Source organism: Passer montanus, unplaced genomic scaffold (assembly GCF_014805655.1).
Source record: "Passer montanus isolate IOZ18808 unplaced genomic scaffold, ASM1480565v1 scaffold103, whole genome shotgun sequence".
Taxonomy (NCBI): domain Eukaryota; kingdom Metazoa; phylum Chordata; class Aves; order Passeriformes; family Passeridae; genus Passer; species Passer montanus.
This window is the reverse complement of record NW_024356838.1, coordinates 1092413-1119181: the sequence shown is the minus strand read 5'-3', so window position 1 is coordinate 1119181 and position 26769 is coordinate 1092413. Positions and strand designations below refer to the sequence as shown.

Below are 26769 nucleotides of genomic sequence, written 5' to 3'. Positions count from 1 at the left end.
CATTGTATACAACTTTTCAAATCAACATTTTTGCAAGACGAAAAACAAAGAGATTAGAAGCTGATGGAACTTTTTTCCTCCTTGCACTTGGTCTAATCAAGTGATGCAAGAAGTGCCCAAAAGGTGGAATTCTTGTGCTGTAATCAAATTTTACCATAAACAACAGATAGCAACAGATTCCTATAGCTAGAAAAAATTACATCCTTTCATTAAAACATGATCGTTTTGTGAAATAGTTCAATTAGAAGAATTTTTACCACAGTGCCTGCAGGCTGAGGAGAAGAGTCATCTCTTGGGTACATCCTAGAGACAGGACACCTGAGAATGTCTAATCCATTGGGAACAATTTTACAGTACTCCTGGATACACTGAAGCCACCACCACACAGCATCACGACAGTTGTATCTGGCGTGTGTCCCCCCACCAAGCAGATTGGGAATGAGACCATGTCTTAAAGTCCCACCATATGCTAAAATGATGTTTCTAGAACAAAAGAAAATCACAGTCTTGACTAAGTTGCCTTCCAGGCCATTGTTAGACCAAGTATAAAGTACAAAGCATACAGGGTTACAATAATAGCAAGAAGACAAACAGCATTTTAAAGACAGATTCCGAAAGTTTGCTGTTGAAAGCTACAAATTACTAAATTTAGCATGAACTTCTTTTACAATAAAAAACCACCCATTCCCTAACAAATTCCTCAACATGAATACATTTAAATCAGTTTGTACAAAACATACATCATCTATTCATAAGGAAAAGATAATTTGCTTTTTAATAGGTAGTGATATAGATCCTAAATCCAAATCACACTGAGGTCACAGGGAAGGTTTTTATTGACCTTGTATATGATTACCCTGGTATCCATTCTGATGGGTGGGGTGGAATGGGGACGGAGGGCAGGAGTAGATGGGAAATTCCTATTAAAATACAGAGAGGTGACAGCAACTGAGTTTATGAGAAGTTTCATTTGAGAACCGTTGCGCATACCTTGCAGAAAACACGGATTCCAACTAGCTTTAAAAGGCAAAATAAACATCCTAGTTGACTGCAGATCTCTCTGCATGAGAAAGCTAACAGCTGGCCAAATGCACAGCAGCATAAATACATGCTGATTTACACCAACTAATTTTTATGTTTCTATTATGTGCCAAACTCCATTCAAATTATTATTAATCAAAATATCAGATTCATCTGGCTTATGTATGGCTCATTTGTCAGGTTAAATGTTTATAGCTACCAGATTGCAACAATGCACATTTAGCTGATTTCTAGTATCAACAAATAGTAGCAGTTACAAAAAAATCATGACAGACCTGCATTCACACCTTTCTGTTTAGAACAGTATTCTCTTTTGCTACTTTAAGTTGTTACAAAAACAATTCTGAAATTATTGCTCAGCAACAATAATGCAAGTACTAGTGAAACAATTACTTTGTTCAAGGACAAACAGTAGCATTGCTGGGGTTACAACTACCTTATCTCTGCAGAACATCAGCTTTGTACCAGTGCTAAGAAGGTAAAAGACCATTTGAGTAGTATTTTTTATCCCACTTAGAGGGAGCTCCCAAATATGCCTAGTGTCATTAAAGTTTTATACTGCACATCAGCTGTTTCAAATATCTTGCGCATCAGCTCAGGTTTTGAGAGCATTGCTTTTTTTCCAACTGCCTACAAAGCCAACAAGAACCAAGGCTAGGCCAGTCTTACCTTGCTTCTAGATAGCGCCCAGTAACTAACAGTAGACCTCTTAGTGCAATAAAAGTATCCCTTCCCCAGGAACGAAAAATTCCAGAAGAAAAGTGAGGTAAACCTGAAAAGAAATGTCATTATTCATCTAATTAATTGATATAGCAGAAATCTCCAAGCACACATATATAAAATAACCAGAAGTAAAAAAATATTCCTCATTTATAGCTTTTTCCTAGATTAAGATATTTCAAATAAACAATCTCCTAGACTGAGTTCTTGACAGAATTAATTGCACCCTATTCTACAATAAGGTGTTCTAGAATTTCAAGATCACACAAAAGCATTTCTCATACCACTAACAGTGGCATTTTCATTTTTATTAAATTACCTGGCAACTTAACCAAAAGTTAATGAAAAGAAACAGAAAGAAAACTAACCAAAAAAATCAGAACTATGATTGGAACACTTAGTTGGAAAGAGTTTATGCATGAGAGTTGTGGCATCTCAGCGGCATAAAGGGGATGAGAATGTTCTCAGACACTGTGAAAGACATTCTGCTTCTCTCTTCCAGCAGCTTAGAGATCTACATTTTACTGCAGATATTATAACAAGTAGCTTTAGGAATGATTCTAACTGATAAAGCAACAATAACATCCATACTTGTTTTTTCTACATTTTACTGCAGATATTATAACAAGTAGCTTTAGGAATGATTCTAACTGATAAGGCATAATAATTGCAACAATAACATCCATACTGCCATTAGTTTCCTTTTATGATCTATTAAACAGAAATTCCACATGGTAAAGCTTTAAACCAGAAGTCTCTTGTGCATGCTTGGTCACTTACTTTAACAAAGTATTTGCTAATTCTCAAATATGGCCTCTACATCTCTGCAAATTTATAGTACATGGCAGTAGCACAATCTGTGCATATTTTAAAAATCTCAGGCACAATTACCAGTTAGTATGTGAAAAGGATATTTAAAACCAAACCCTTCAGTATAATTAATCTTTATGTCCAGTTTAAGGAAACATTGTGCCTCTGTGCTTCTAGGTAACACTAAAGCAGGCAGATGGAATGTTATTAAAATCCAGAAACTAAAAGCAATAAAGCTACACAAGAGTGATGGCAAAAAGAAGAAAAGCACTCTACTGAGAGAGATACCACTGCATCTGTGGTTGCTTAAAAGTTTCCATGGCTTCAGAAAAGGAATGAGCCAACTCAGAACCAAAATAAACTCATTCTAAGCCATAGAAGATAATACTCTGGACATAGGCAAATGCCCACAGGAAGATTGCCAGATGCTGGCAGAACATTTGGAGGTATAAATACTACTTGCTGACTGCTTTTATGCTCTTTCCTTTTGGAGACAGTTTTAGATTAGGAGTTCTTCTAATGGTAATGGCTCTTTCTGAGAACTTGCAAACCATAAACTCACTCTTGTTTCTCCATTACAACTCACTTTTAAAATCCACATTTATAAAAGACAGACTAAAACCCCTTATGATATGCATACTCATCTCAAGCAAGTCTTCTGGAAAGGAAAACAACTTTTTTCTTAGATCTGTGTATATGCTAACAACAAATATAGCAAGAACAGACTCTAAATAAAGCATTTATACATAAAGCCCTCCCTCCAAACACCCACGAGTACTACTAGAGAAAACTCCCATTCTTTCAACATGAGCAAACCTTTACCTTAAACGCAAGGCAAAAGTGAGTGGAATTGCTACATTTTATACACAGTTTCTGACATATGGCTCTCAAACATCATGCAGAAGATTTTAATATAGTTACTAAAAGCAATTTAACTGTTTTGGAAGATTTTTTTTTTTTAAAGGTTGTTGTTGTCACTTACCAGCTGCCAAGGAAACACAACATTGCTCTTTCTGATTTGTAATCTCATTCAGCCTATAGGGAACATCAGGTAAGGAAGGAGACAGATCTGGCAGGCAAGGGTATTTTCCTATCCCACATAACTGGATTGAACCCAAGGAAAGGTGTTTAACAAATGTTGATCCATTCTGCACAAAGCTGTAATTCAACAGATTTAAGTTAAAATAACTTTGCATTCAACAATAGCAGTCTATAAAATGTACCCTTTTTCATTTATAGAAGGCCATGACAAGCATTACATGTAAGAAATATAAAAAACTAGTAATGAATTAATACCAGTATTTTGCATTAACTGATTTTTTATCTAAGATTTAATTTGTAAATAATTTGTTTTCCTAAAATGGGTACCCAATGTTAAGAGTCAAAACAAAGTTTGTCAAACCTAGTCAGTATTTTTAAAGATCAGATTTTTACATATATATATACTTTCACATATTTTTACATATATATACAAAACTGCAAATCAAAAATCTGTTAAGGCATTCCCTGAAATGGATGATCTCCATTCCTCACTAGTTGATCTCCAAGCATTTTTTCATAAAATATATTACATTCCATGATTTCACAGCCATACCAAATTCTATTCCCATTTTAAACATCCCTGTTTTTACAAAACAGTATCAACTTGTTCAGCATATTCATAGGTAGAATGAAGTCTCCATTGAATGAGTCTCCCTTTCCTTTCCAAGAAAAAAAAGCAGCAGACTCTGAAGTTTAAACAGTTATTTCAAAAAGTAAGCAGAGTGCTCAGATAATGGGGAGTATCAATGGAGAAGTGTTGAAGAAAGCATCAGCATCAAATACAATCTGGTATTTTCTTAGTTACCTGAGCTTTAAGGAATCATTGCATTGGTACTAAGATTATAGCAAAAAAAACCAAAAAGCTTCCAAAGCCTAGCAAAAAAGATGCTGGCTCAGGGTTTCCTCCTCCTACTGTGCATTCCCAACAGGAGTTATAAATTGAAACTCTGGATAGATGTCTGAACTATCAGTCTTCCAAACCACCACTGTTAGAAGATGGATTTGATAATTCTCTACCAGTTTTACCCTTCTGCATTAGACGACTATGAAAATATTCCAATCACATCCTCCAAAAGATAAAATTTAAAAGGTCATGAAGATGCCTTTATAGCTCTGATAAAAAGGCCAAGCATACCTCGACATCTGCTGCCATGCCACATCCAGGAGCGTTGTGTATGCTCCCACCAATATGGCATCAAAGTAACATGGGATGAGGTAACGTGGAATTCTCTTTAGGTAGACAAACATGGCCTTCAACCATTTACCAACCTATTAAAATACAACAGAATTAGAACTTGATCCATGAAAGTTCAAAAGGCAGTGCCTTCAGGATCCATATTGTTACAACTTTTGTAACTTGTAACTTTTGTACATGTAATACACCCCAGTTATGCTTTGCCCTACTGCTCCAAACTTTCTTAGAGTTAATGTCTTTTAGCTGAAGAGTAGTAGAGAAAAATGTGTATTGCATCTATACTAAGTGGGACAAAATGTGAAGTATAGAAGTAGACTATATTTTGCTAGTCTTATAGCCAAAAAATGAACTATCATGAAGTTGTTACTAAAATTAAGTAGAAAAGAAAAGTCACAACTCAAAAGGCATCACTATAATCCAAGATGGGAAGAAGTTTTGCATTGCCACAAAGATAACACTGAAGAGATGAAGCTGAAGACCAGGAATAAAAAGCTATCAGAACTAAATTATGTAGAGCCACTAGTGAATATGACTGCAGGTCTGTGTCTTGGGACTCAGGATTCTAGATCTTCACCTCCTTGTATCACTGCAAAACATTTGACATCTGGGAAATATTTTTATTTCTTTCTAGTCCTGCTAAATAACATTATGACAACTTTCTAGTACATCGTTGAAGATTTAAGCCTTGCAGATAGAGAATGCACCTTTCAAAATATCACATGATGAGACTATACTAAAAGCAAAACTGTAAAGTTTAGTTTCACATGACTTAAATCTTTGAAACAAAATGAGACATTAAGAACTCAAAAATACACAGGAAAAAAGCAATAGTCTTTGAAGAGCAGTAAATGTGGCAAGTATCAGACTAACTTGTTTTCTAGAAAAACTCTGTTTCTCAGGTCAAATTTAGCCTTTGCTTCAGTACATTCAACTGTTCTATCTATTCTTCTGCTTTGCATTACTTGACTTGACTTCAGGAGTAAAATAAAGTAAAAATGTTAAAGCCTTTATTATTGTATTTGTTAGGTAAGTTAAAAAAATCAGGTCTTGTGAAATAAATAAAGCATTTTTCCATGTAGAAAAATGAAACGTGGCAAAGAAAAGGACTGCACTGTAATGCAGCTATAAAGCAACCTTGAATCTCAGAAATTCCTGTCTTAGTGCTTGCCTGACTGTAACTGTGATACTCAGGTATGCAGCAGTATTTAGGCATTCTCTTGAAAGTACTTTCTTAAAACAAACAAACAAAAAAAGCCCAAGAAACACCTCAAAACCTAGAGAAAAAAAAATCAGTAATTTCATTTTTTATTTGAGGAGAAGTAAAACAGGGAGGGACCCCTGCAAGCCTTCATGCAAGAGCTAACAATACCTTCATGCCCCATATATTTTTAATTTCACTTTTGCAGTCTACTCTTAAATAGGATTGAGGGAAGGGAAGAAAAACATATTAATGGTTTCATCTACTAGAGGAAATTGCCTAGGCAGGAAATATGTTATAGACATATAACATACGTCTGAATTTAAAAAAAATTTAAAAAATCAGTAATTGGAAATGAAATTAACTAGCAAGTTAAAATCCTGAATAAAATAAGTATTTTTACTCACTTCTGCACAGGCTCCAGCACGTGAAATCAGACGATTACTGACATAATCAATCATCCAGTCTCCAGATCTTAAATTATCACAAAATGGATGACCCAAATCATTCTTTGGTCTAATGTCTGCCATCACTGACATTAACCCTGAAGATACAAACCCAACTCAGTATTAAAAGACACACCATTATCACAAACAGCAGTTACAGTGCAGGAGCAAAAGGTACATAGCAACAGATGCTTTAACTGGACTGCTTCTCTCCGTCTGCATAACAAGTTAAGCTACAACCCAATTCTAGTTTCCTCAGCATAAATCCTAGAAACTTATGAACATCATTGCAAATAACTAGCATGATGGAATTTGTATGTTTGATAAATGACAGACACTCCTCAGTAATCCACTAACACCTCAGGTTAGATTAATGCAACTTTCCACTGAAGGTATATTTATTTTCCTTATATTTAAAAGTCAAGGCACTGGTGTTAAAACACATCCTGGCTGCAGTGTTAAGTTTCAAAGCATTGGGAGAGGGGTTTTGTTCTAGTATGAGATTTCCTGGGTACAACACCAATTAGTAACAACGTCAAGCAGGAAAAAACCTCCCTTCTTCACCCAACAATGGCAGCAGCAACACAACAGCATTATTGTGTGATGTGATCTAAACTGAGAAGTTCTCATTTACTTTTTTTAATTGACAGAAAAAATAATGCTGAAACTATTACCTTGGAGGCCTGCATACTTGAGGGGTGACCAGTTTGGTATATTGTAACAGCCTCCACCATCTTCCTGTTCTTCTGCCTCACATCTATACAGTACTTGATTTAGTTCAGCCAAAGTTAGCTTAGAAGCAATTCTGAAAAAGAGGGGAGAAAAAGAGAATAAAACCCAAAATAAGATCAGTAAGGAAAGAGGGAAAGGATTTCCCAAACAATTCTCATTTCAGACTTTAAATACTAAAATATATACAGTTCTCTCAACACTTCATCTTGGAATTTAGAAGTCTAATTTTTCAGGTGTACAAGATGTTTAAGTGTTTATTTGGAAATACAGTATTATGTTCAAAATCACACCCAGTCACACACTGAGAAGCAGACCATATTAGAAAGTCTACTTTAGGCAGCAATTACACAAACTGGGAAGTTTTTTAGTATTAGCCCCACTTAGTATTATACACATCAGAAGATCTCAGAGTTTTCATTGCACTCTGACAATTCAAACCCATCTCTATCACCACCACCAAAACTCATCAACCTTCAGTAGATATACATAGTATTCTCTGCTCCCCTAGTAGCTCTCTTGATTCTAAGTCAGAAACTTAAGGAATACTTACGAAGAAAATGGTGTTTTTAATATTGGTGCTGAGTGATCATCAGGAAGACTTCCAGATTTAAAATGAGAGCTGAACTGGATCAAGTGATTGCGGAGTATCCCCACAGCCTCTTGTGCCTTTGGGTCCAGACTAACTCTGTAAATAAAAATGCATATCTTGTAGAAATACAGCACTATTCTCCAGTCTCCTATCACTTTTCAAACCCACACAGCCATATGGCAATTATAATAACGTACCTGAATACTATTACACTTCCTGGTGTTAATCTTTCAAATTCTATTTCTTGAACGAATTCATTTGGCCCTTTTATAGCAGTTCCGGCTTGCTTTATGATTTTACTATCTTTTATCTTAAAAAAGAAAACAAATTTGCAACTGAAATCCACTGTCTTTTTTTCTGATATAAAATATGACAGATTAAAAAATATCAGAACATGGGTGAAGGATGCTAATTACCTGGATATGCTCTCTGAGTTCCATTGTGAAATTAGGCAATCCATTTATAAAATGTAGATCTTTTTTGTAAGGACTAGCACTTCTCTCAATAGTCCTTGCCTCAAGTACTACTTCATCTATTTTTCCTAGAAAAAGTTAAAACAAGTTGCAGCTCTTAGGATATTTGAAATGAAAAAAGTGATTTTGAAATTATGAAACAAAAGCTAAAATGAAAAAGCTGAATATTCAATATATAAGTCTCTGTCATACAGTGGAAGAACAGAAACATATGTCAAATATTCTAAATACCTATAAATATTCATTACACACTCATATGCTGTACTGTATTTTAAATGGCAATTTTTGTTATTTTATAATAAATTAATTATAAAATCAGATGATGAGAGAATAACAACCTGTCTTTTACTGGTCATCAGCTTTCTTAAATTGCCTGTTGTCTTTTAGGAGACAGTGCTGGAGCATTACATACTGCAGGTTCTCATATGGATTTCATGAGCATGCGCATTAAGTTAAAAAGCGTGAATAACTTAAAATTTTTGTACATGATATCAGCTTTTGGAAAGAAATCTGTTTACCTGGTATACACATTTCAGGTACTTCTTTACTGTAGAAAGAAGTTTTAGGATCCCTGAAGGCAGTTCGACACACAGCCACAACAGACTGGTGTGTGTTAGGGCAGTGTCTTGTCACTGCAACTATATCTTCATCAACTTGATCTACATAGACCTAGAAAAGACAGAACATTGCAACTGTGCTCACTCAGAGCACACATATGAAGAAATTGCAGTGTTACCCTCACTTCTTGCCTGATTAAAGCCTTTAGCCCCCAGCTCCTGATGCAGCCTGTTTATGGCCAGCCTTCCTGCTAGAATTCCTGTTTGGAAATTAACTTCACCAGAGGTCAGATGTGCTGCTGAATTCCATTTTGAATAAAACCTCTCTTCAGATACTACAGAGATCTGTAAAAAACCAAATTTAAACAAATATTAATTACTCTGGGAAATAAAAACTACCACATCTTGAGGTCTGAACTGTATAATGAATTCAAATTTCATATGAAGCTGGACAATCTGAAATAATGCCAGACAGCAAACTGCTTGGAATTTCAACAAACAACATTAAAATATGTGTTCTAGGATGAGAATAAAAGGTATTTTTAAAGGTAGCTTAGGAGTTGAACCGGAGACACGTACCTGGTGTGGTACTAGTTCATCATATCCTTTGGTACTTCCAGTAGCACAGCATGCCATGGAAACAATCATTGCACTAGGAAGAGCATCATATGCAGATCGGTGCTACATCAAAAATATATAGGTAATGAATAGTGAAACCAAGAAAATTCAATCCTCCCAATTCAGCATACAGAAGATGCACTCAATCTAACAAAGGAAGTGCTAATCCCATGGTCACCATTTCCTCAATTACAATATAATTATTGGAGAAAATTTCTACAAATTAGCTAAGAAAACAACTTAAGAAAAATCATCAAAATAAGCACTCCCTGCCCCCCACTTTCTCTCATTCCTGCCTGTAAACAAGCTCAGGAGAACAGGTCAATAAACTGCTTACAGCAGTTGGATAAAAGACTCAAACCAGTTTATTTAGTAACTTTATATACTTCTCTCTTGAAAGACAAAATCTTGAATATCAGAAGGTATTGTTACAATTTTATTTTCTCTGCATGAAAGCTTGAACTGCACTGCATTTGTTCTAAATACTGTTCAGGATATCCAGATTGCATCAAGCCCTCCCACAGTTCGGAAATACCACTCCTGAAACCATTAAAAGTATTTTTTTTGTTGTTGTTTATGTGCTCACCTGAATTGGACATTCATTATCATGTGTAATATCCATAAAGAGCGCATGAGCAATAGCTGGCATCAGAGGCCTCAAACGCGGCTGAACGAAAGATCCGACAGGCTCGCCTCCGAAGCGATAGACCAGCCTCCCCTCTTCATGGCTGTTGTAGGCAGTCATGGCCTCTGCAGAAGAGAACACCTAAGAGTGTGCATAACAATGACTACCACACAGGACAGCACACACAAAGATGTTAATGTGACATTTAGAAGTTGTTATTTTGGTGTGTTCAATCAAAAAAATCAAACACACACAGCTATATTCTTCAGTGTGGAAACACAGCCTTGGAATATTCAATTTACTATAACGTATTAAGGAAGAGAAAGCTAATAGGGAAAAAAGGATAAAAAAGCAGAGATCAAACTATTTCTCACAGGCTTTAAAAAACTCATGCAACAAAAATCAGACATGATGCAGGACTTACATAGCAGAACTGTGCTACAACTCCTTTTTCCTTCACTAGATCAAGAATGAAATATTTAACCTTCTGTAAACTAACAAAGGAGGTCTTCTTTTATTTTATGGCTAGTATTTTATTTTTTGCCAATTATCAAAAAAGTCACAATACAGAACCTGTACTTCTGATTACACGGAGTATGAAATTTAAAGCCCATAATCCAGCAGAAAACCTTTTCTTGAAAAAAGCATGTAATCTATAATCTCTCGTTGGAAAGAGACCACACACGCAGCAAGCCTACCTCTTATTAAGGAGGTAATGCCCAGCCTATTCACAAAGATATTGTCCAGCTCCTCATTTCCTGTGAACAGTTCAGCCACTACATACAAATCGGCTCGCAATTTTCTAGCTGTGTCCAGCATGTACTGCAAAAAGCACAGCCAAAAAAGCCACAGAAAGGGGAAAGGTAGATACAAAAAAGGACAAGTTTCAAAGCTAGGCAGGGATTGGACAATAGGAAAATGCCATGCAGCAAAGATAAACAGAAAGCCAAAATTAAGGAGCAAAACAAGTTGTTACACAGAAGAGGACACACAAACATAAGCAAAACCAAGAATTAGCATACAGTGCAGGAGAATTTAAACAGAACATGAAAAAAAGATAATTGCATAAGCAAAGAACATGAATATGTAAGAAAAATAAAAAAGCATACCAATGTTAGTTTCACATTGAAAACTCCAAACCATACATGACAATCCTACATAATTTTCAACTGCTTATTGTACCTCTAATCAGGCTGGTAATTCCCAGGCGGTTGACAAAAACATTGTCAATGTACTCACTGCCCGTGAAGAGTTCAGCTATCACATAAAGATTAGGTCTGACTGATCTGGCTGTTGCTAGCATCTCCTATAGATCACAATACATTTTTAATGCAAGACATCCATTGTCAGCTATGTATACACAAACATTAACATGAATGTTAACAGAACATAAACGATCATTCAATATATGCAGCACATTAAAAATATTGATAACATGAAAGTTTCAGAAAACCATGGTTATATTTTACAGCTATTACTTATGGATTGAGTAATTCTAGGAAATTTTCCATAGACTTTAAGCTAACTAATACTTTGTTTTAAAACAAAATCTTAGCTCAAAATACAAGAACAAAGGTTGGATAAAAGAGATCCCTATTGAACAAAGAAATCTGAGCAGCACTTCAGTTTAAGTCTTTGCAGTTACCCTTCCAAAAATAGTAACACTAAACAAAAGAATGGCAGAAGTTTTGAAAAGGCTGCATTTAGGAGCTACTTACAAGTTGCATGGGCAAATCAACTTGTTTTAGAGAGCTCTTCATAGGTTTAGGTAAGCTTTGTTACAAAGTTAAGACTAAGGACTAACAAGATGCACTACTCCAAACCTATTTAAAGCTAATTTACCAGGCAAGTACAACTTTGGGATTTAGTCAGCTCCCTGGGAAACAAGAAGCACTAGTCTTAGCAATTCACCTGCCAGATGAAACTTGTTGCAGGAGTTCATTACCAGCTTTTAAATTCTGTGAGGTGAACCCCTTCCTGTTTAATTAACCAATAGCAAAATATATATGGCAAAAAAAACCCAAACAAACCAGACTTTCAATCAAGTCGTGGCAATGACTCCAGCTCAAACTGACATTCTGGATAGTGGCAGTCATTGCACTACATCCACAGCTCAGTGAGGGAAAAGCTAGCCAGGCCCATCCACATCCACAGTATTTCAGCTAAAGTAGAGAAGATAAAATAACTATACCACTCTACTGTTTAAGGTAGCTGAAACCATTTCTGAACATCGCCAGACAAGAAACCTTGATTTCATGCAATGAGGAAGATTCACTCCCAGTGAAACTCTGCCACGTAAGTCCTGCACTGTTGCTGTGAGATCTGCAGGATCTATTTCACAGACAGGAAGCTGCTTTCTAACAAACATGCTTAATTTTGCGTACCTCAGCTACATGAATGGGTGTTGAGTGACAGTTGTCCAGACGAACACCATGGAAATATTTGGCAGTGATTTCAGTGTATTTTTTCATATGTGCCCAGAGGTATGGGCAGTCTTCAGGTTTATTACCATAACGCAGTTTCACACTGTCTCCCCAACAAATGAGCTCTCTTCTCAAGTACACATTTGAACCTGTAAAGGAAATAAATTCACTTGTGTGTATATATATATATACACATATATAGATAGAGAGTGTATAGAATGTGCACCAAAATGAAGATAAGGCATTTTCTACTGCTGAAGAACAGAAAAATAATGTAATGAACAGTAAAAATTCTAAAAAAAAGTATCAATATATACACTACACTGATGTAAAATTTCACACTCTTCCATGGGAACATTTAGCTTATATGCTGTGATACTGCAACGATTCTTCAGATTGAAATAAAATTCCTTTTAATTCTTCAAAGTAGTATAAAAACCTGTACTTCAGAAAAAGCATCAAACAAACAAAAATTAGGAGTTTTGTTTTTCACACTGGTCAAATTCAGAAAAGAATCTCACTGTGTTATAATCTGTCACAGTCACAATTTACAATTTTATCTTCTATTAACAGCAGTCTGTGATGAATTTCCAAAGACAGTAAGAAAAAAAAGGAACTGTAAATTACCACAAATTCCCAAAACATTCACGTAAGCACAGCCAACTCTTTTCTTCACTAATAGCAGCACAGTCAGACAGAGAGAAAAACTGTGTTTCTTTGGATGTACACTGTGATTTTTTCAAAGGATCATTTAGAGAACTGGCTGCATTTGCTTTGCAATTCCTTTATGGCGTCTTTGTGTACTACATTTTCACATTGTGTTCTCAGTTGAAATAATGTGTGGCATAAAACAAAGGCATAACACAAACATAAAGCATTCACAACCCTGTAGTTGAGTTACAAGGAAACCTCAATACTGGAAATTAAGAATGCTAACTAAAACCAGTGACTGACAGGAAAAAAAATACAAAAGTCTGCCTAGAAGAAAGGGCAATAATCTGAAGGCAACTGAACAAAAACACTCTTGAAACACCTATTATCTCAATCCTCAAGGAGAACAAAAGCAAATAAAATTTAGTGAAAGGGGTGTAGATTGCTTTGCAGAAATTCAGCGTTTGCTGACTGCAGATCACTCTGGAGTATCATCAGATTAGCTTGTAAAGCAGACTCAAACTTTCAGACGGTTTTTAATTACAATGAAACTGGCCTTTGTTTCATTTAGTTTACACCAACTGAATGGCTACTTTGAACACGAGCTTTTTTTTTTTACATTTATTGTATATCAACATTGTCCCCAAAGGAGTTAGAATGCAATATTTTAGTGCATGATGATTTAATGCCCTATTTCACCTTCACAAGTAATCTGCATACTTAATTTGGATTAACTGGGTCGTCTCTTGACTGCCTGACTGCCACTCAGCAGACTTTTCAAGGATCCAGTTTTTGCTCACTAATGCAGTAAAACACTATTCACCTTTTCATTGCATTAGTTTTTCTGCCACACTGTCATTGTCTCATGGAAATGCCAACAAGCACTGGTGTTGGAACAAAGTACAAAGTAAGCAACAAAGACAATGACAAAAGTGGGGAGGCAGGACATCCCCATTTCAGTGGCAGAAAGCTGGTAATTTCCCTCTCAAATCTTGTAAAACTGTACCTCAAATTCCAGTTCTTACAGTTCATCTGTATGCTGAATGGGAAATTAAAGTGCTATAAGCTTAGTATCTGCTATTCTGCAGCCTCATAGGAATACATCTGGAAAAAAGACAGATTAAATAAAATCCTTATTGCTTTGGCTTGGTTTGTAAGAACTCAAATTTCTTTTACAAACCTGGTTCTGCAAAGTTTCTAAGAGGATCATCTCCCATAACCCAGCCATTATGAGCCATGAAATAACAAGCTTTATCTGGCTGATGTATCATAGTTTCTTCCTCCTCCACAGTCAGTTCTTTGAATGGATATGTAAAATACCTACAGAATAGACAGGCAATTAAAAGATAAATCAAAGAGACAAACATCAAACACATACGGTAACCTAAGCTGCAATTTATTGTCTTTGAAATTAAAGAATATGCTATGAACTGACTTGTACATAATACAGATAAAAAAGAGAGCAACTTGCATAAATGATGGAGAGTTTTCTATTTTGAAGGAAGCTTTGAAGAAGCAAGAACAGATGTTGCCACTATCTTGGTGCCAGCTGGTAATGTAAGAGTAAAGCTGTAGCTCTTTAGATATGAGTGGCATCAAGTACATAAAACATGAAAGGTGTGAACTTTCCTAGCTCCACTCCTCTTCCACCTACAACAGCAATTTGCACTATGTAAGGTTTTGATGTGCTCTGAGTATTGTCTCATGCTTTCTGATCACATTTGTTTCTAAAATAGTTATTGCTTAAAAAAAACCTGTAAATTTGCTGAGTGACATTTGTCCAAGTCAAAGAAAACATATATTTCTACATATAAATGTATGCTTTTGAACTTGGAATGTATACTTATTGAACTTGGAACTTGCTTTCCCTGGATAGATTCTAATAGTTTCCAAACAAACAAGAAAACCTGTATATACCTGGTAACCAAGGGATGTTTTCTACTGATAGGTCCCAGCTTAGGACCGTGACAAGCGATTCGTTCATAAACCACAGTCCCCATAAGGCAATTGACAGCCTGGAAGTAATTAAATAATGTGTTATTATTGAAATGCCTGCATTTACCTGCAATTTTACACAATTCAGCATTAAAACAATAATTTCAACACCTGTTCTTGATGGTGACTAGTTTGTCTGTATTGCTCAGCATTTAGTTCCTCAATCCTCTTGCGAAACCAGTTACAACATTCTTCTATTGCAGCTGGTCCATTGCTTAGCAGGAGAAAATTAAAAGCAGAGCACAATTAAAAACGATTTTAAAAACATGCAGCATAAATTACTAATATGATTCAAAACCCAATTTTTTCTCATGTCTGAAAAGAATGCATTTTTTTGGCTTCATGAGTTCAGCTTCACTTAGATTTTAACTTGCAATCAGTAACACAGTACCTGTGTGGTATGAACGTTGCCAGTGCTATGTTCATATCTACAGTACAGCCAAGTCGTCTGTAATCAGGGTCCTGCAGTATCTGAAGATGTTGATTTGGATCAGATTTAGTGCCCATTTTGCCTGAGAACAAAATAGAAATGACAACTCAAAGTAAAATCAGGAATTACATTTAACAGACACACAACTTTTATAATTCTAGCATAACCAAGATGCAGGTGGATGAAGGTATTGAAGGTCTTTAAAGACTTTCCCAGCCCTCAAAGCATTCCTGTATGCCTAAATCAGCACAGTGGACATCTCACACAGCAAAAAAATAGCATTATCTTGTTTTCTGTCTAACTGTTAAGCTTACCTAAGTCTCTTGAACTACAAATATAGAATTCACATGCTTCAGCAACATAGTCTTCCTTTACCTTGAGTTAGAAGGGTTTTAAATTGCTGCACAGCTTTGTTAACATCCACTTGGAAAAATTCCCATAGTTTCAGTTTTGGATATATATCTTCATAAATTATTTTACGTAAACACTGTAAAAATAAAAATTGCATCAGTTACTAAGGTTGTTTGTTAATATAATTAAGAAAAGTTAAAAAAAAAAGGGGAATAAGGGCTTACTTCACTAAATCTATCTGCAAAGCATACACCATTTTTTTGTGTATTTACACAACCCTAGAAATATTAAAGGTTTATTCAGCTATTTATGCAGTTCCTTAGCTTACACTTCGTTCTCATTCACTTACATGCAAGTGCTGATCATTTTCAATCAAGGGAGGGACCCCTTTGGCAATACACTTTCCATCAGCCACCATACCAGTCAAATGCCACAGAGCTCTGTCCAGGACCCAAGCTGGCTTCAGGTGAGGAGAATTCACAAGGTTATAGCCACACTCCGGGTGCATCCTGAGCCATTCACTGTTAGTGGCTTAGTGAAGAAAGGGAGGGAGGAAAAACCAAACAAAAACGTAAATACATAAACTGAACACTTTGTATTTTGTAAATATCCTAACACCAAGAAGCTGAGGTACTATAGCACATATGGTTCATTCACATTTAAACTAAAGTTTCCCATGTCAGTAGAAAATCAGATCTTGTGCAGAAATGTTATTACTGATTGACTATTATTACTGATTTTTTTGGTCAAAAATACAGCTGCAGAGACTGTAGAAAAAACTTTTCGTTAGATACATGAAGATATGCAATTCTAAAACACCAAAAAAAATCAGATCTTGATGCAAGAAATACATTAAATACTGAATGAAAGATACTGATATTCTTGAGTGTTGAAAGCCAAACACACACCTCAAACTTACATTATAGAGTTGTTTATTTTAAATATTATTTTATTAATATATACTTTTATTATTTATTAATACATACTTTCATTATATTTATTATTTTATTTTTAATATTCTTCATCCTGTCAAGATGCCACACACAGCCAGAGAGGAAGAGTGCACATATCCAAAAAATAATTAATGCAAAATATAGTTAAATGGGCATTTAAGAAAGGATTAGCTGTGCTATTGTGTCCATAGAAAGAAGCTGAGCTGTAGGAAGCAACGTCACGGAGCCTTACGCAGCAAGGCGAGAGCACTGTCTGGTGCATGCAAATGGAACACTCATTCAGGACAAACACTACACTCTGTGTCTGTTTGCCAAGCTTCCCCTGCAGCATCAACAAGCACAGGAGCTATGCTGAACATTAAAAATTAACTTAGAGAAGGTAAAGAGCCTTCACTAGAACACAGGTGTCGTATTCTAATATAGACAGCACGCATGCAGCAGTACAGGTAAATACATACATAGCACAGAATTTTGATTTTGGAAGTAAAATAATGAAGAAAAATCCCAGAGTTAATTTCTTTCTAGTTTTGCAACTCTTTTGCTACACTGTTTAAATGAAAATAAATTTCATGTATTCTTCTGAATGAATATTTCAAACTGCAATACTAAATTATAAAACTGAAAATAAAAAGAAAACCTCACAGAGTACCTAAGAACAAAAACTAGGCTTTCAGAAAAGCTGAAAAAAACAGAAGTAGTACTTCACACATGAGAAAATATATAACAAATTACTATATTGAAAACATAAAGAGTCACTAATGTGTCCAGAATTAGAACAAATAACACTTAAAATCCCAAGTTTGCTTAGTTCAAAGAAGTTAAAACAAAAATATCAAAGCAAAAAAAGAAAAGTACTACCTTAGTCTATAGCTGAACAGCTCTTCTGAGCACCCTGTTATATTGTATCTCAAGATACAGCAAAATTTCATCATTGTAAGGTCAAACCATTCATGGAAATTAAAGTCCTTGTGGTTTAAATACAACCTACTACTAAACCCACCATGTTTTCAAGTTATGTAAAGCAGTATCAAGTTTAGCCTGTTAAAGACTGTTCCAGGCCAAACAGCCAAACAGGTTATTCCCTCCTGCTCTTTTTTTCTTTATCCTTTACTACTTCTAAAAAAACCTTCTTCTCCAAAAAGCAAAATCAGCTTGTTCTCTTCTTCTAAGAAGAACTATAATTTACTATAAAGGAATTTCATAAGAAAAGACTAAAAAGACGACATTACTTAAACTAAAGAGTTAGCATTAAAAAAAAGGCAACAGGCCTTCCATTAGAAGGTAAGTTCCAGTGATTCACAACGTAACATCAAGAGAAATCTAACTCTGCAGAAGAAAAATTATCCAAAACATCACTGGTGATTACATTTGCTACAGCTAAGGAAAAAATAACATAGTAAAGAGTATGTGTATAGAACAAAGCAAGTATAGGAATATGGAAATACCAAGATGAGGAATTAAAGAAAACTTTCTAAAATTCATTACATTCTTCTTATAAAGATCTGAAATAATTTTCTTAACTAACTCATTTTTACATAAATTAAACACAAACCTTACTTGAAGTTAAGATTGACTCGAGTGCTATATTGCAATTGTACAACAGTAGCCCCTTGTAAAAGAAAAGTAATGTATAATTTACTTCACATTATTTTTACTACTTTATACGATTTATTACAGCCATGGAAAGCTCAGGAAATAAAAAAACAAACCTCCAACTGTCTTTTTTTCTGTCTCCCAGTAAAAAGTAAATGCAAACATATTTCCTATTTGAATATACCCAGTTACCAGAGAGGGTTTTCAAGTTTATCCGTGATACTCCTGCAAAGACGCCAAAGGTTCAGGGACATTTTACATCAGCACATGACTTCACTTTCAAGCTGAGCCACAGGTGCTGCTTCTCATTAGAGCCTCACAGAGACACCCAGAGCTGATTCCCACTGTTCCCTGCTGTGCCCACAGTGTGGGTTTCACACCAAACACCTCAGTGTAATGCCTGATCCTGCAGGTGATGCTGCTTGGCTCCCACAGGGGCAGAAGGGAATCAATGCCATTTCTATACAATGGTCTCCACTAGAAAGCAGAAACTACTAACAGACAGAACCACTGTAAGCTGAGGGGTCATGACAGGCAACAAAGTCATCAAGGATACCTTGCTTAACGATGTAAGAACCACAATCATCTGAATATTTTTATCCTCTCACAAGATACTTCTGAACATCTTTTCACCATAGTACAAATGCTGAGTCATCCATCCCAAGGAAGATTACTTTAACTCTAAACAAAACCCGAAAAAGTCCTATAAATGTAGCCAAATAACATGACATTTTCCTTCTCAAATATATTCTGGTGTGTAACTACTATAGTTAAGTTCTCTCCATCCATCAAAAAACATCCTCCTTAGTATCATGCAAATATACACTGTTCAAAAGTGAGAGGACCTCAAGCATCTCTAACAGAAACTGGACATCTAGTTGAAAAGAGTAAGAAGTTTTTTATCCCTGGTTGAAAAGCCTAAGAAATTTTTTATCCAAAACTGGGAGGAGGTTTAAAAGCCTGATTCCCTCAGACACAGAGCCAACAACTATAATTAGTAACTTCTCAACAAACAGACAGGGAAAGCACTCTGTTGCAGACTGATTGGACAGGAATGTTTGGCAAAAATCAACACCAAAGAACTACAGCAAATAAATTCACAAACGAAATTCACAAGTGATTGGAATTCACAAATGATTTACTTTTACGCATTTTTGAGCCTCAAAAGACATCAATCAACATAACTCCTTGCTGTAGTCTCTGGTATGAGAGTGGTAATCATTTTCTTTAGGATTACAGTATGCAGTAGCAACTGCATTATAAACAAAGAAAACTCATTATCCAAATAATCAACAAAACTACAAATTAAGTACTACATTTTAAATTTTCGTAAGATCACACAGAAGAAAATCCACTGTCCCTCAAGCAATTAAGAAAAGTAACAGCTCCGATGTGTTAACATATCTATGCTTTAAAAAAAGCCTCCCCAAACACAAAGCTCTCTTTCTTCTCCCAAAGACTCAGCTGTAGCATTCTCCCCATTACTTAATCCTACCTTCTTGTCCCAACTCTGTTTCTAGTCTGCGTGTTAGACCCAAATTAGAGCAGTTACTTTTAAGCAGCTACAAGCATAATGCCCTGTTTAACAAGAAAGTACTCAGTTTATGCTCATCAAACAATTCAGAATACACACTATATCAAACATATGGGAACTGCACACCACAGATAACAAGCAGCTACAAGCATAATGCCCTGTTTAACAAGAAAGTACTCAGTTTATGCTCATCAAACAATTCAGAATACACACTCTGTTCAAATATATGGGAACTGCACACCACAGATAATTAAGATAGGTATACTACATAAATACAGATACACAACTTATTAATTCTTTTTAAGAAGGGCTCTCCTCATTCTTTCAGTAGCAATACTAAGTTCTTTTATACCTGTAACAGAGATGTATGAGTTACAATTGCAAGGAGTTGTCCTGGATTTGAGAGACTCAAAGACAGAGACAACTACATTGTTTAAAACAGCTACTAAAAATGGGTTAAAGAGGGAGAAGTTACGGGAAATAACAAAATATAATTATAGGACCAATCTGGTTATTACCACAGGAAAATCATACCAGTATGATTGTAGACTACATCTGTGATGCAAAGCATATTCCATTCATTTTTCAGTTTCTCCACAAGTGCTCCTATATCACTCCAAGTGCACTTTTTATTATGGTTTGAAAATTCAGGGTTTACTTCTAACTGGTCAGCCAATGAATAACATGATCTAGATAGTCCAAGCATCTGTAGTGGCGTAAAATGAATCATGTTGTAACCTATGAAATAAAAACCCATTTATTTAATCAGGAAAAAACCCCAGTCAAAGTTAATTGAACGAAGCATAATAAGCTGCACTTATGTACTCAGAACTACTGTTTGGAATAACCAGTGTAAATTAATCTGAATCTTCCTCTTGAAATTCTACATAACAAAAGCTTTAAAAACCACCCTGTCAGTTCTACAAACTTCCAAGTCCATCTGAAATGAAAACAAAATAAATGGTTTCCAAGATTGAGAAATCCCTGAATTTTTACACCTCTGCCAATATTTTAATAAATTCAGTGATTTAATCTGTTAACGAAATTGAATATCGTAGAAAATATATTTCAACAAAGAATCTATTGATTGTTTACACTGAAGCTCTTCCATGTAACTTTGGGTTTTGACCATAAACCAAAAACTTCTATCCTTGAATACGTCTATTAGCATTACCTGTTTCTTTTGCCACTCTAAGCCTGTCTTCCCATTCATGAAATGGTCCCAGACACTTAGCGAGGTATGTCTGGAGTGTAACGCAATCCAAAGGCAGCACATGATTATCAGCTCCAACATGCAAAATGGGATCCACAACTATGTAACCGCCACCACTTTTTTCATTTCTAGGAAAAAATAATTTTCATTGGTATAATTAACACCCATTGTACCAGTCTGTTTCAGAGAGAATTCAAATAGCATAGGTTTTCAGAAACACAGCAGCCCAGTACACTGGCTGGAGGGAGAGAGGGAACAGGACTGCATGACACATATAGGAAATAGTAAACACTGAAATGTTAATTTCTTGTGTATCATCTCTCTACTGGACTTAAAAATATAAATGGGGTACAGAGCTTAAAACTCAGGAAAAGTGAGATACTTTTTCTATTTTCTGAGATGGGAGTACTCCTCCTTTTGGCACATGGAACACAGAAAGCACGACTGCACCTCTATTACACAGGGTACAGAGCTTAAAACTCAGGAAAAGTGAGATACTTTTGCTATTTTCTGAGATGGAGTACTCCTCCTTTTGGCATATGGAACACAGAAAGCACAACTGCCCCTCTATTACATGTAGATCTACATTTTGACCCTCATCCTCAGGAAGGTACCTGAGCTAAATGTCTTAAGTCTGGAAGAATTTAACCACCCATCTTCCACAAACACAAAATACCAGACTACAATTATTACAGATAGTGGCATTCTCTTCTGCAATTGCCCCACTAAAACAAAGGACAGGGATCCAAGTAAAGAATGCCAGAACCTCTGTGCTAGATAGAAAATAACCCTCAAAGTCAATGAAGAAAGTACAAAATAATCATTGAGATACTCAGAATGCTGATGAATTTGAAAACTTGTAAAAATAGACTGCTTCTCCAACATTCACAGAAAGCTGATCAGCTTGGCTCTGTATATTCTCCAGAATATCTCTGCATCAGAAAGTACTACAGAACCACCAGTTACTGTCTTTCACTGGTGAATTCTGATTGGTCCCTTGGCTGCAATTTGAAAAATGTATGGGAAAAAAGGGGTTTTTTCAGGTTAAGATGTAGACCGAGGGAGAAAACTGCATTTGGCTGCAGGTATACAAATTTCACTTACCCAAGACTAAAATAGTACTGGTATGACCCAGAAATTTGGAGATCCAACTTGCAGTATTTGTCAGAGTCATCTTCTTTTCCTGTGGGATTGTGCCATGGCAGTGTCCTGAACTTGTGGCGATCAAATATTTCTCCAGAAGCTGGATAATTTGTATACACAGTAACGGGCTTGCCCTGAAGAGTTGGGCCCAATCGGAATTGTAGCTCAAAACCTCAAGAAAAAAAAAGAAAAAGACAAAAGTTAAAATTACTTGATCAGGAGGATTAGATATGTCTAGTCTCTTATTGCAATTCCTAATTTGCTACTATATGAATAATATCATCATATTTGATATTAATTTCAGCACAATTATAAATTTCTACAGCACAGAATCACAGAACATCCTGAGCTGGAAGGCACTTACAAGGACCACTCAAGTCCAACTCCTGGCACTGCACAGAATTCCCCAGGAATCACACCATGTGCCTGAGAGCATTTTGCAAATACGTCTTGAACTCTGTCAGGTTTGGTGCTGTCACCACTTCCCTAGTGAGCTGCCTCAGTGCCCAACCACCATGGGGGTGAAGAACCTTTTCCTAATATCTAACCAAAACCTCCCTTGGCACGGCTCCATCCTTGGGTCCTGTCACTGGTCACCAGAGAGCAAAGATCAGTGCCTGCCCCTCACAAGGAAGCTGCAGATTGCAATGAGGTGTCCCCTCAGTCTCCTCTCCCTCCAGGCTGAACAGACCAAGCGTTCATGGCCATGCCTCAGATAGTTTTCCCCTCAAGGTCTTTACCATCCTCACTGCTCTTCTTTGGACACTCTCTAATAGATTCAAACCCAACATTGCAACACTCAAAGCTGCATCATCTCTCCCTTCCTTCCCAACATTGTTCTTGGCACACTTTACATATGTACTTTTTCCTTTACTTACATGGCACCATTCATCTTCTTTCCAATTTGTTTGTCTTTGTTACATAAAGTTTTAAAAATAAAATACAGCAAAACATCACAATGATCAGATTACACACAACTTTATGCAGATTTTGGATTACATGGTCTTTAAGTACTTAGGTTTACCAAGTCTATATAGTAGGCTGACCCATGAAAACATCTGAAAAAAATTAGGAACAGGTAAAATTCTTATGTTTTAACTGAAGAATTACATATACTTGTGTGTGATCTACAATATACAAATTGTTAAACTTTCAGAGAGCTCAACAAACTAAAGGGAATCTTGTAGGTGTGCTTCAGGTCTCTGACACACATAGAAAGATGCTTAAGCTTAAGATACTTGTGATACTGAGAAAAAATTAAGTTAAAAAATTAGAACATAAAAGCATATGTACTCTACTGAGTTAGACATAAAAAATTCTGTTCAGTCAGGAGCTTTTAGAAAGGTTTTCCCTTGCAAGTATGAGGCTCCCCATCACAAGTGGTAAGAACAGGGTTCATTCAAGTGAGTGAAACAGATGCAAGCTCTTACACAGAACATGCCAGCCACGTAGTTAAGTGCAGTAAATCACCTACTAGCCCTAACAGCCTACAAAACTGGAAGTAAAAGAAACCTGAGTACTTGTAAAAAAGGGGAAAATTATTAGTACACAGATAATTAATCAAAAAGTATAAAAAATTCTGGACACCAAGTTACAATACCTTAAGTTGAAAAAAACCTACTTGTTTATTAAATGGAATCATGGGGACTCTAATACCAGAGGTCAATGTCTGAATACATTTAAACATAAGTGTTATCCAGCTTTGTGTTTCTCTCATTAACAAAATCACCACTGCACCAAAACCCACCAGGCAAAGCAGTTGTTTTCAGATCTGAATGTCTGTCAGGTAAAATGAAGCTCATTTGAATGTAATAAATATATGTATAAAACCACTTTTGGAAGGTTAAGTACATTCCCTTCAGTACTGGCCTGACATTTTGTTACAGGGATACTAAAATTAGAGTACAGGGATATATGCCACTGATATCTTATTTCCTCTAAGAGTTATACTGACATCAGAAATGCTGTGCTCAAAATTAGCTATGCCCTCTCAGAGACTGCTACCGGCAGGGGCACTTTGAATGCCTGAGAGCCATGCACTTCTGCTTCCCTCATGTCAAGAAAATTTACACATCTTGATGGATAAGTTAAATAGGACCAACTCTGCACTTCTTCACTATTGACATTTCCTTACATTAGGCTGGTCAGAAGAGTCTGGAATCAATAGAGTTGAAGAGAAATTTTATTCTCAAGAATCAAAACCTTGCTCCTTTATTTTCCTAGATTAGGAACACACTGTAAAAAATCCACAATAACTCTTACTAAAAATTGTTGGACTGTTAAAAATATTTTTTAAAGACAAGGGCTTCAGTTTTATAGTCTAAATTTGCTGACCAGCATAATAGTAGACCAGTTAGTGGATGGTTTTTAGTTTTCAACGTTTTTACAAATAGACTTAAAAACACTCTCAGGAAGAAATAACATCAAGTTCTTTTAAGTATGCAGCATGATACATAGCTCTGATAATTTAACAAATCTGATAACAAGATTTAGGAGATGCTAAAGAGCTTATATTCTGAAGCACTACCTCAAACCTGCAGACTTTGCAAAATGCAAGCATTACTGACAGATTTCAAAATTGGAATATTAAAACATGGGGTGCTGCATAAGAAGATAAACACTGGAGACCTTGACTTATGAGGACTTTTTCAGGTCACTGAAGTACAGGCTATAAAAGGAGAAGGAAAAGGCCCGTCTAAAAAACGCTTTGTGCTTCAGTCCCATGAAGACTGACGGCTCTTGGCCAATCTGCTCTTCATTTCTCAAGAGTTTAACGAGTCAAACTAAACTGTGTGCGGAGCCCATAGAGCCCTGCAGTGGAAACAAATCAAAACAAATAAACCAACCCACAATCAAACTTAAAGCAAGAACACCCCCCACACACCCCCAAAACCCCTCCACTTCAGGATGAGCTCTTCTTTCCACTGCCATCCAAAGGCGATGACGAGGTCCCGGCCATTTCCTTCTCACCCAGCCCCGGCACCCCGACCTACCCTGCTCCAGCCTGAAGAGGGTCTTGTCCAGCTTCTCCATCTCGCCGAGGTGCAGCAGCCGCGTCTCCTTAGCGCCCGGCATGGCTGCGGCTGCCCGTGCGGCGCTCCCGCCGCGCCGGCACTCTCAGTGCGGGGAGGGAGAGGCGAGCCCTGCGTGGGGGAACAGACAAAACCCCGCGGGTCAGCGGAGACCCCCGGCAGCACACGGCCGCTCGGAGCGCCTCACGCCTCCGGCCGCGCTTACATGTTCCCCGGTCCCGGGGCAGCGCGGAGACTCGGCGCTGCAGGGCAGGGCGGAGGGGCGGCGGCACGGGACGAGCTGTCAGGCACAGCCCAGCCCTGCCCCGGCCGGGCACCGCCGCCGGCGGCACCCCGGAGCAGCTCCCGTCCCACAGCGCGGCCCGGCCCGCAGCCAGAGCTACAGGGGTGCCCCCGGGCAGGGGAAGCCTGACACCTGTCACTCTTCGCGCCCGCCCCGGCGCCGCCGCCCCGCCGCCCTCCGCGGGGAGCGCTGCCCACCGCAGCCGTCCCACCATACTCACGAGCGGGCCCGCAGAGCGGCGGAGGCGCCGCTCCCCGCGGAGGGCGACGGCTGCCGAGGCCGAGCGGAGCCGGGGCTGGAGCTGCCCTCAGCGGCCGCCCCGGGCTGGTTCGGCGGTCAGTGACGCACTTGCCCGCAGCCGCGGTGGCACCGCTCCTTTCCTCCCCTTTTCTTGCCTTTTTTTTTTTTTAAACAAAGTTTATTGGTTCCGCGGCGGCCGCGCTCGGAGACGGGCGGCGCCGGCGCAGCTCCCGCGAGAGCCCAGGGCCCGCCCCGGCGGCGCTGCCCCTCCGCTCGAGGCCCCGCCCGGCCTCGCCCCTCCGGCCTTGGCCCCGCCCCTCCATTCCCGCCCCTCCATTCCCGGCCCGGCCCCGTTCTTCCGCTCTCAGCCCCGCCCCGCCGGGATGGCCCCGCCCCTCAGCTCCCGGCCCCGCCCCTCCTCTGGCGGCCCCGCGAGGCGCGCCCTGAGGAGGGAGGATACCTCAGGGATGCCTTAGGGGTACCCCCGGGTTCTCCCAGAGATACCTCAGGGCTACCTCAGGAGCTCTCCCCGTGCCCCGCGCTGTTGCTGCAGCGAGCGGGCTGATCTCTCCGCGAGCCTGGGCCCTGCTGTCGGGCAGCGCGGTGTGGTGGTACCTGTCTGCTGTCAGCCTCTACAGCCACAGCCCCAGCAGCGCCTTTACGCTCGGCTGGTGCGCGCAGGCACCAGAGGTGTCCCGGCCACCTGAGTCCGGAGCTCTGTGCGGTTTACCGGGCCCTCTGCTGAGGGCTGGGTGGCTTTAAAGCTTGTCTGGAGTGTCCCGGCTGGTGCCTCTGGGCCCAGCCGCTCCCTGCGGTGACTGGGACGCCGCTCCGCCGAGCTCCCTCAGCGCTCCCGCCCCGCTGCCTCGGGGCCGGCACCCGG

At 38.1% G+C, this 26769-nt stretch overlaps 1 protein-coding gene across 5 annotated transcripts in view; it reads right to left on the bottom strand.

Annotated features, from left to right (window-relative positions):
• Positions 1 to 26656, bottom strand: part of AGL (amylo-alpha-1, 6-glucosidase, 4-alpha-glucanotransferase) — a 35734-nt gene extending 9078 nt beyond the window's left edge. Inside the window, exons 1-26 of one of the 5 annotated variants that reach the window (XM_039718276.1) lie at positions 26502 to 26656; positions 25325 to 25474; positions 22293 to 22503; positions 21150 to 21316; positions 20510 to 20713; positions 16245 to 16426; positions 15920 to 16031; positions 15506 to 15626; positions 15226 to 15328; positions 15037 to 15134; positions 14300 to 14439; positions 12430 to 12617; positions 11228 to 11351; positions 10007 to 10170; positions 9382 to 9483; positions 8995 to 9147; positions 8764 to 8914; positions 8189 to 8313; positions 7970 to 8082; positions 7734 to 7868; positions 7126 to 7256; positions 6413 to 6549; positions 4748 to 4881; positions 3554 to 3729; positions 1711 to 1813; positions 258 to 483 (exon numbers count right to left, since the gene is read on the bottom strand). In XM_039718276.1, coding sequence (XP_039574210.1) covers positions 258 to 483; positions 1711 to 1813; positions 3554 to 3729; positions 4748 to 4881; positions 6413 to 6549; positions 7126 to 7256; positions 7734 to 7868; positions 7970 to 8082; positions 8189 to 8313; positions 8764 to 8914; positions 8995 to 9147; positions 9382 to 9483; positions 10007 to 10170; positions 11228 to 11351; positions 12430 to 12617; positions 14300 to 14439; positions 15037 to 15134; positions 15226 to 15328; positions 15506 to 15626; positions 15920 to 16031; positions 16245 to 16426; positions 20510 to 20713; positions 21150 to 21316; positions 22293 to 22503; positions 25325 to 25406 — 3582 coding nt within the window. In that variant the 5' untranslated portion in view covers positions 25407 to 25474; positions 26502 to 26656. Of the gene's footprint in view, positions 1 to 257; positions 484 to 1710; positions 1814 to 3553; positions 3730 to 4747; positions 4882 to 6412; positions 6550 to 7125; positions 7257 to 7733; positions 7869 to 7969; positions 8083 to 8188; positions 8314 to 8763; positions 8915 to 8994; positions 9148 to 9381; positions 9484 to 10006; positions 10171 to 10743; positions 10868 to 11227; positions 11352 to 12429; positions 12618 to 14299; positions 14440 to 15036; positions 15135 to 15225; positions 15329 to 15505; positions 15627 to 15919; positions 16032 to 16244; positions 16427 to 20509; positions 20714 to 21149; positions 21317 to 22292; positions 22504 to 25324; positions 25475 to 25568; positions 25805 to 25866; positions 26142 to 26390 lie in introns of those variants that run through there. The other 4 variants (XM_039718284.1, XM_039718265.1, XM_039718291.1 and 1 more) reach the window with 4 other exon arrangements.
• Between the last annotated feature and the right edge of the window lie 113 nt (positions 26657 to 26769).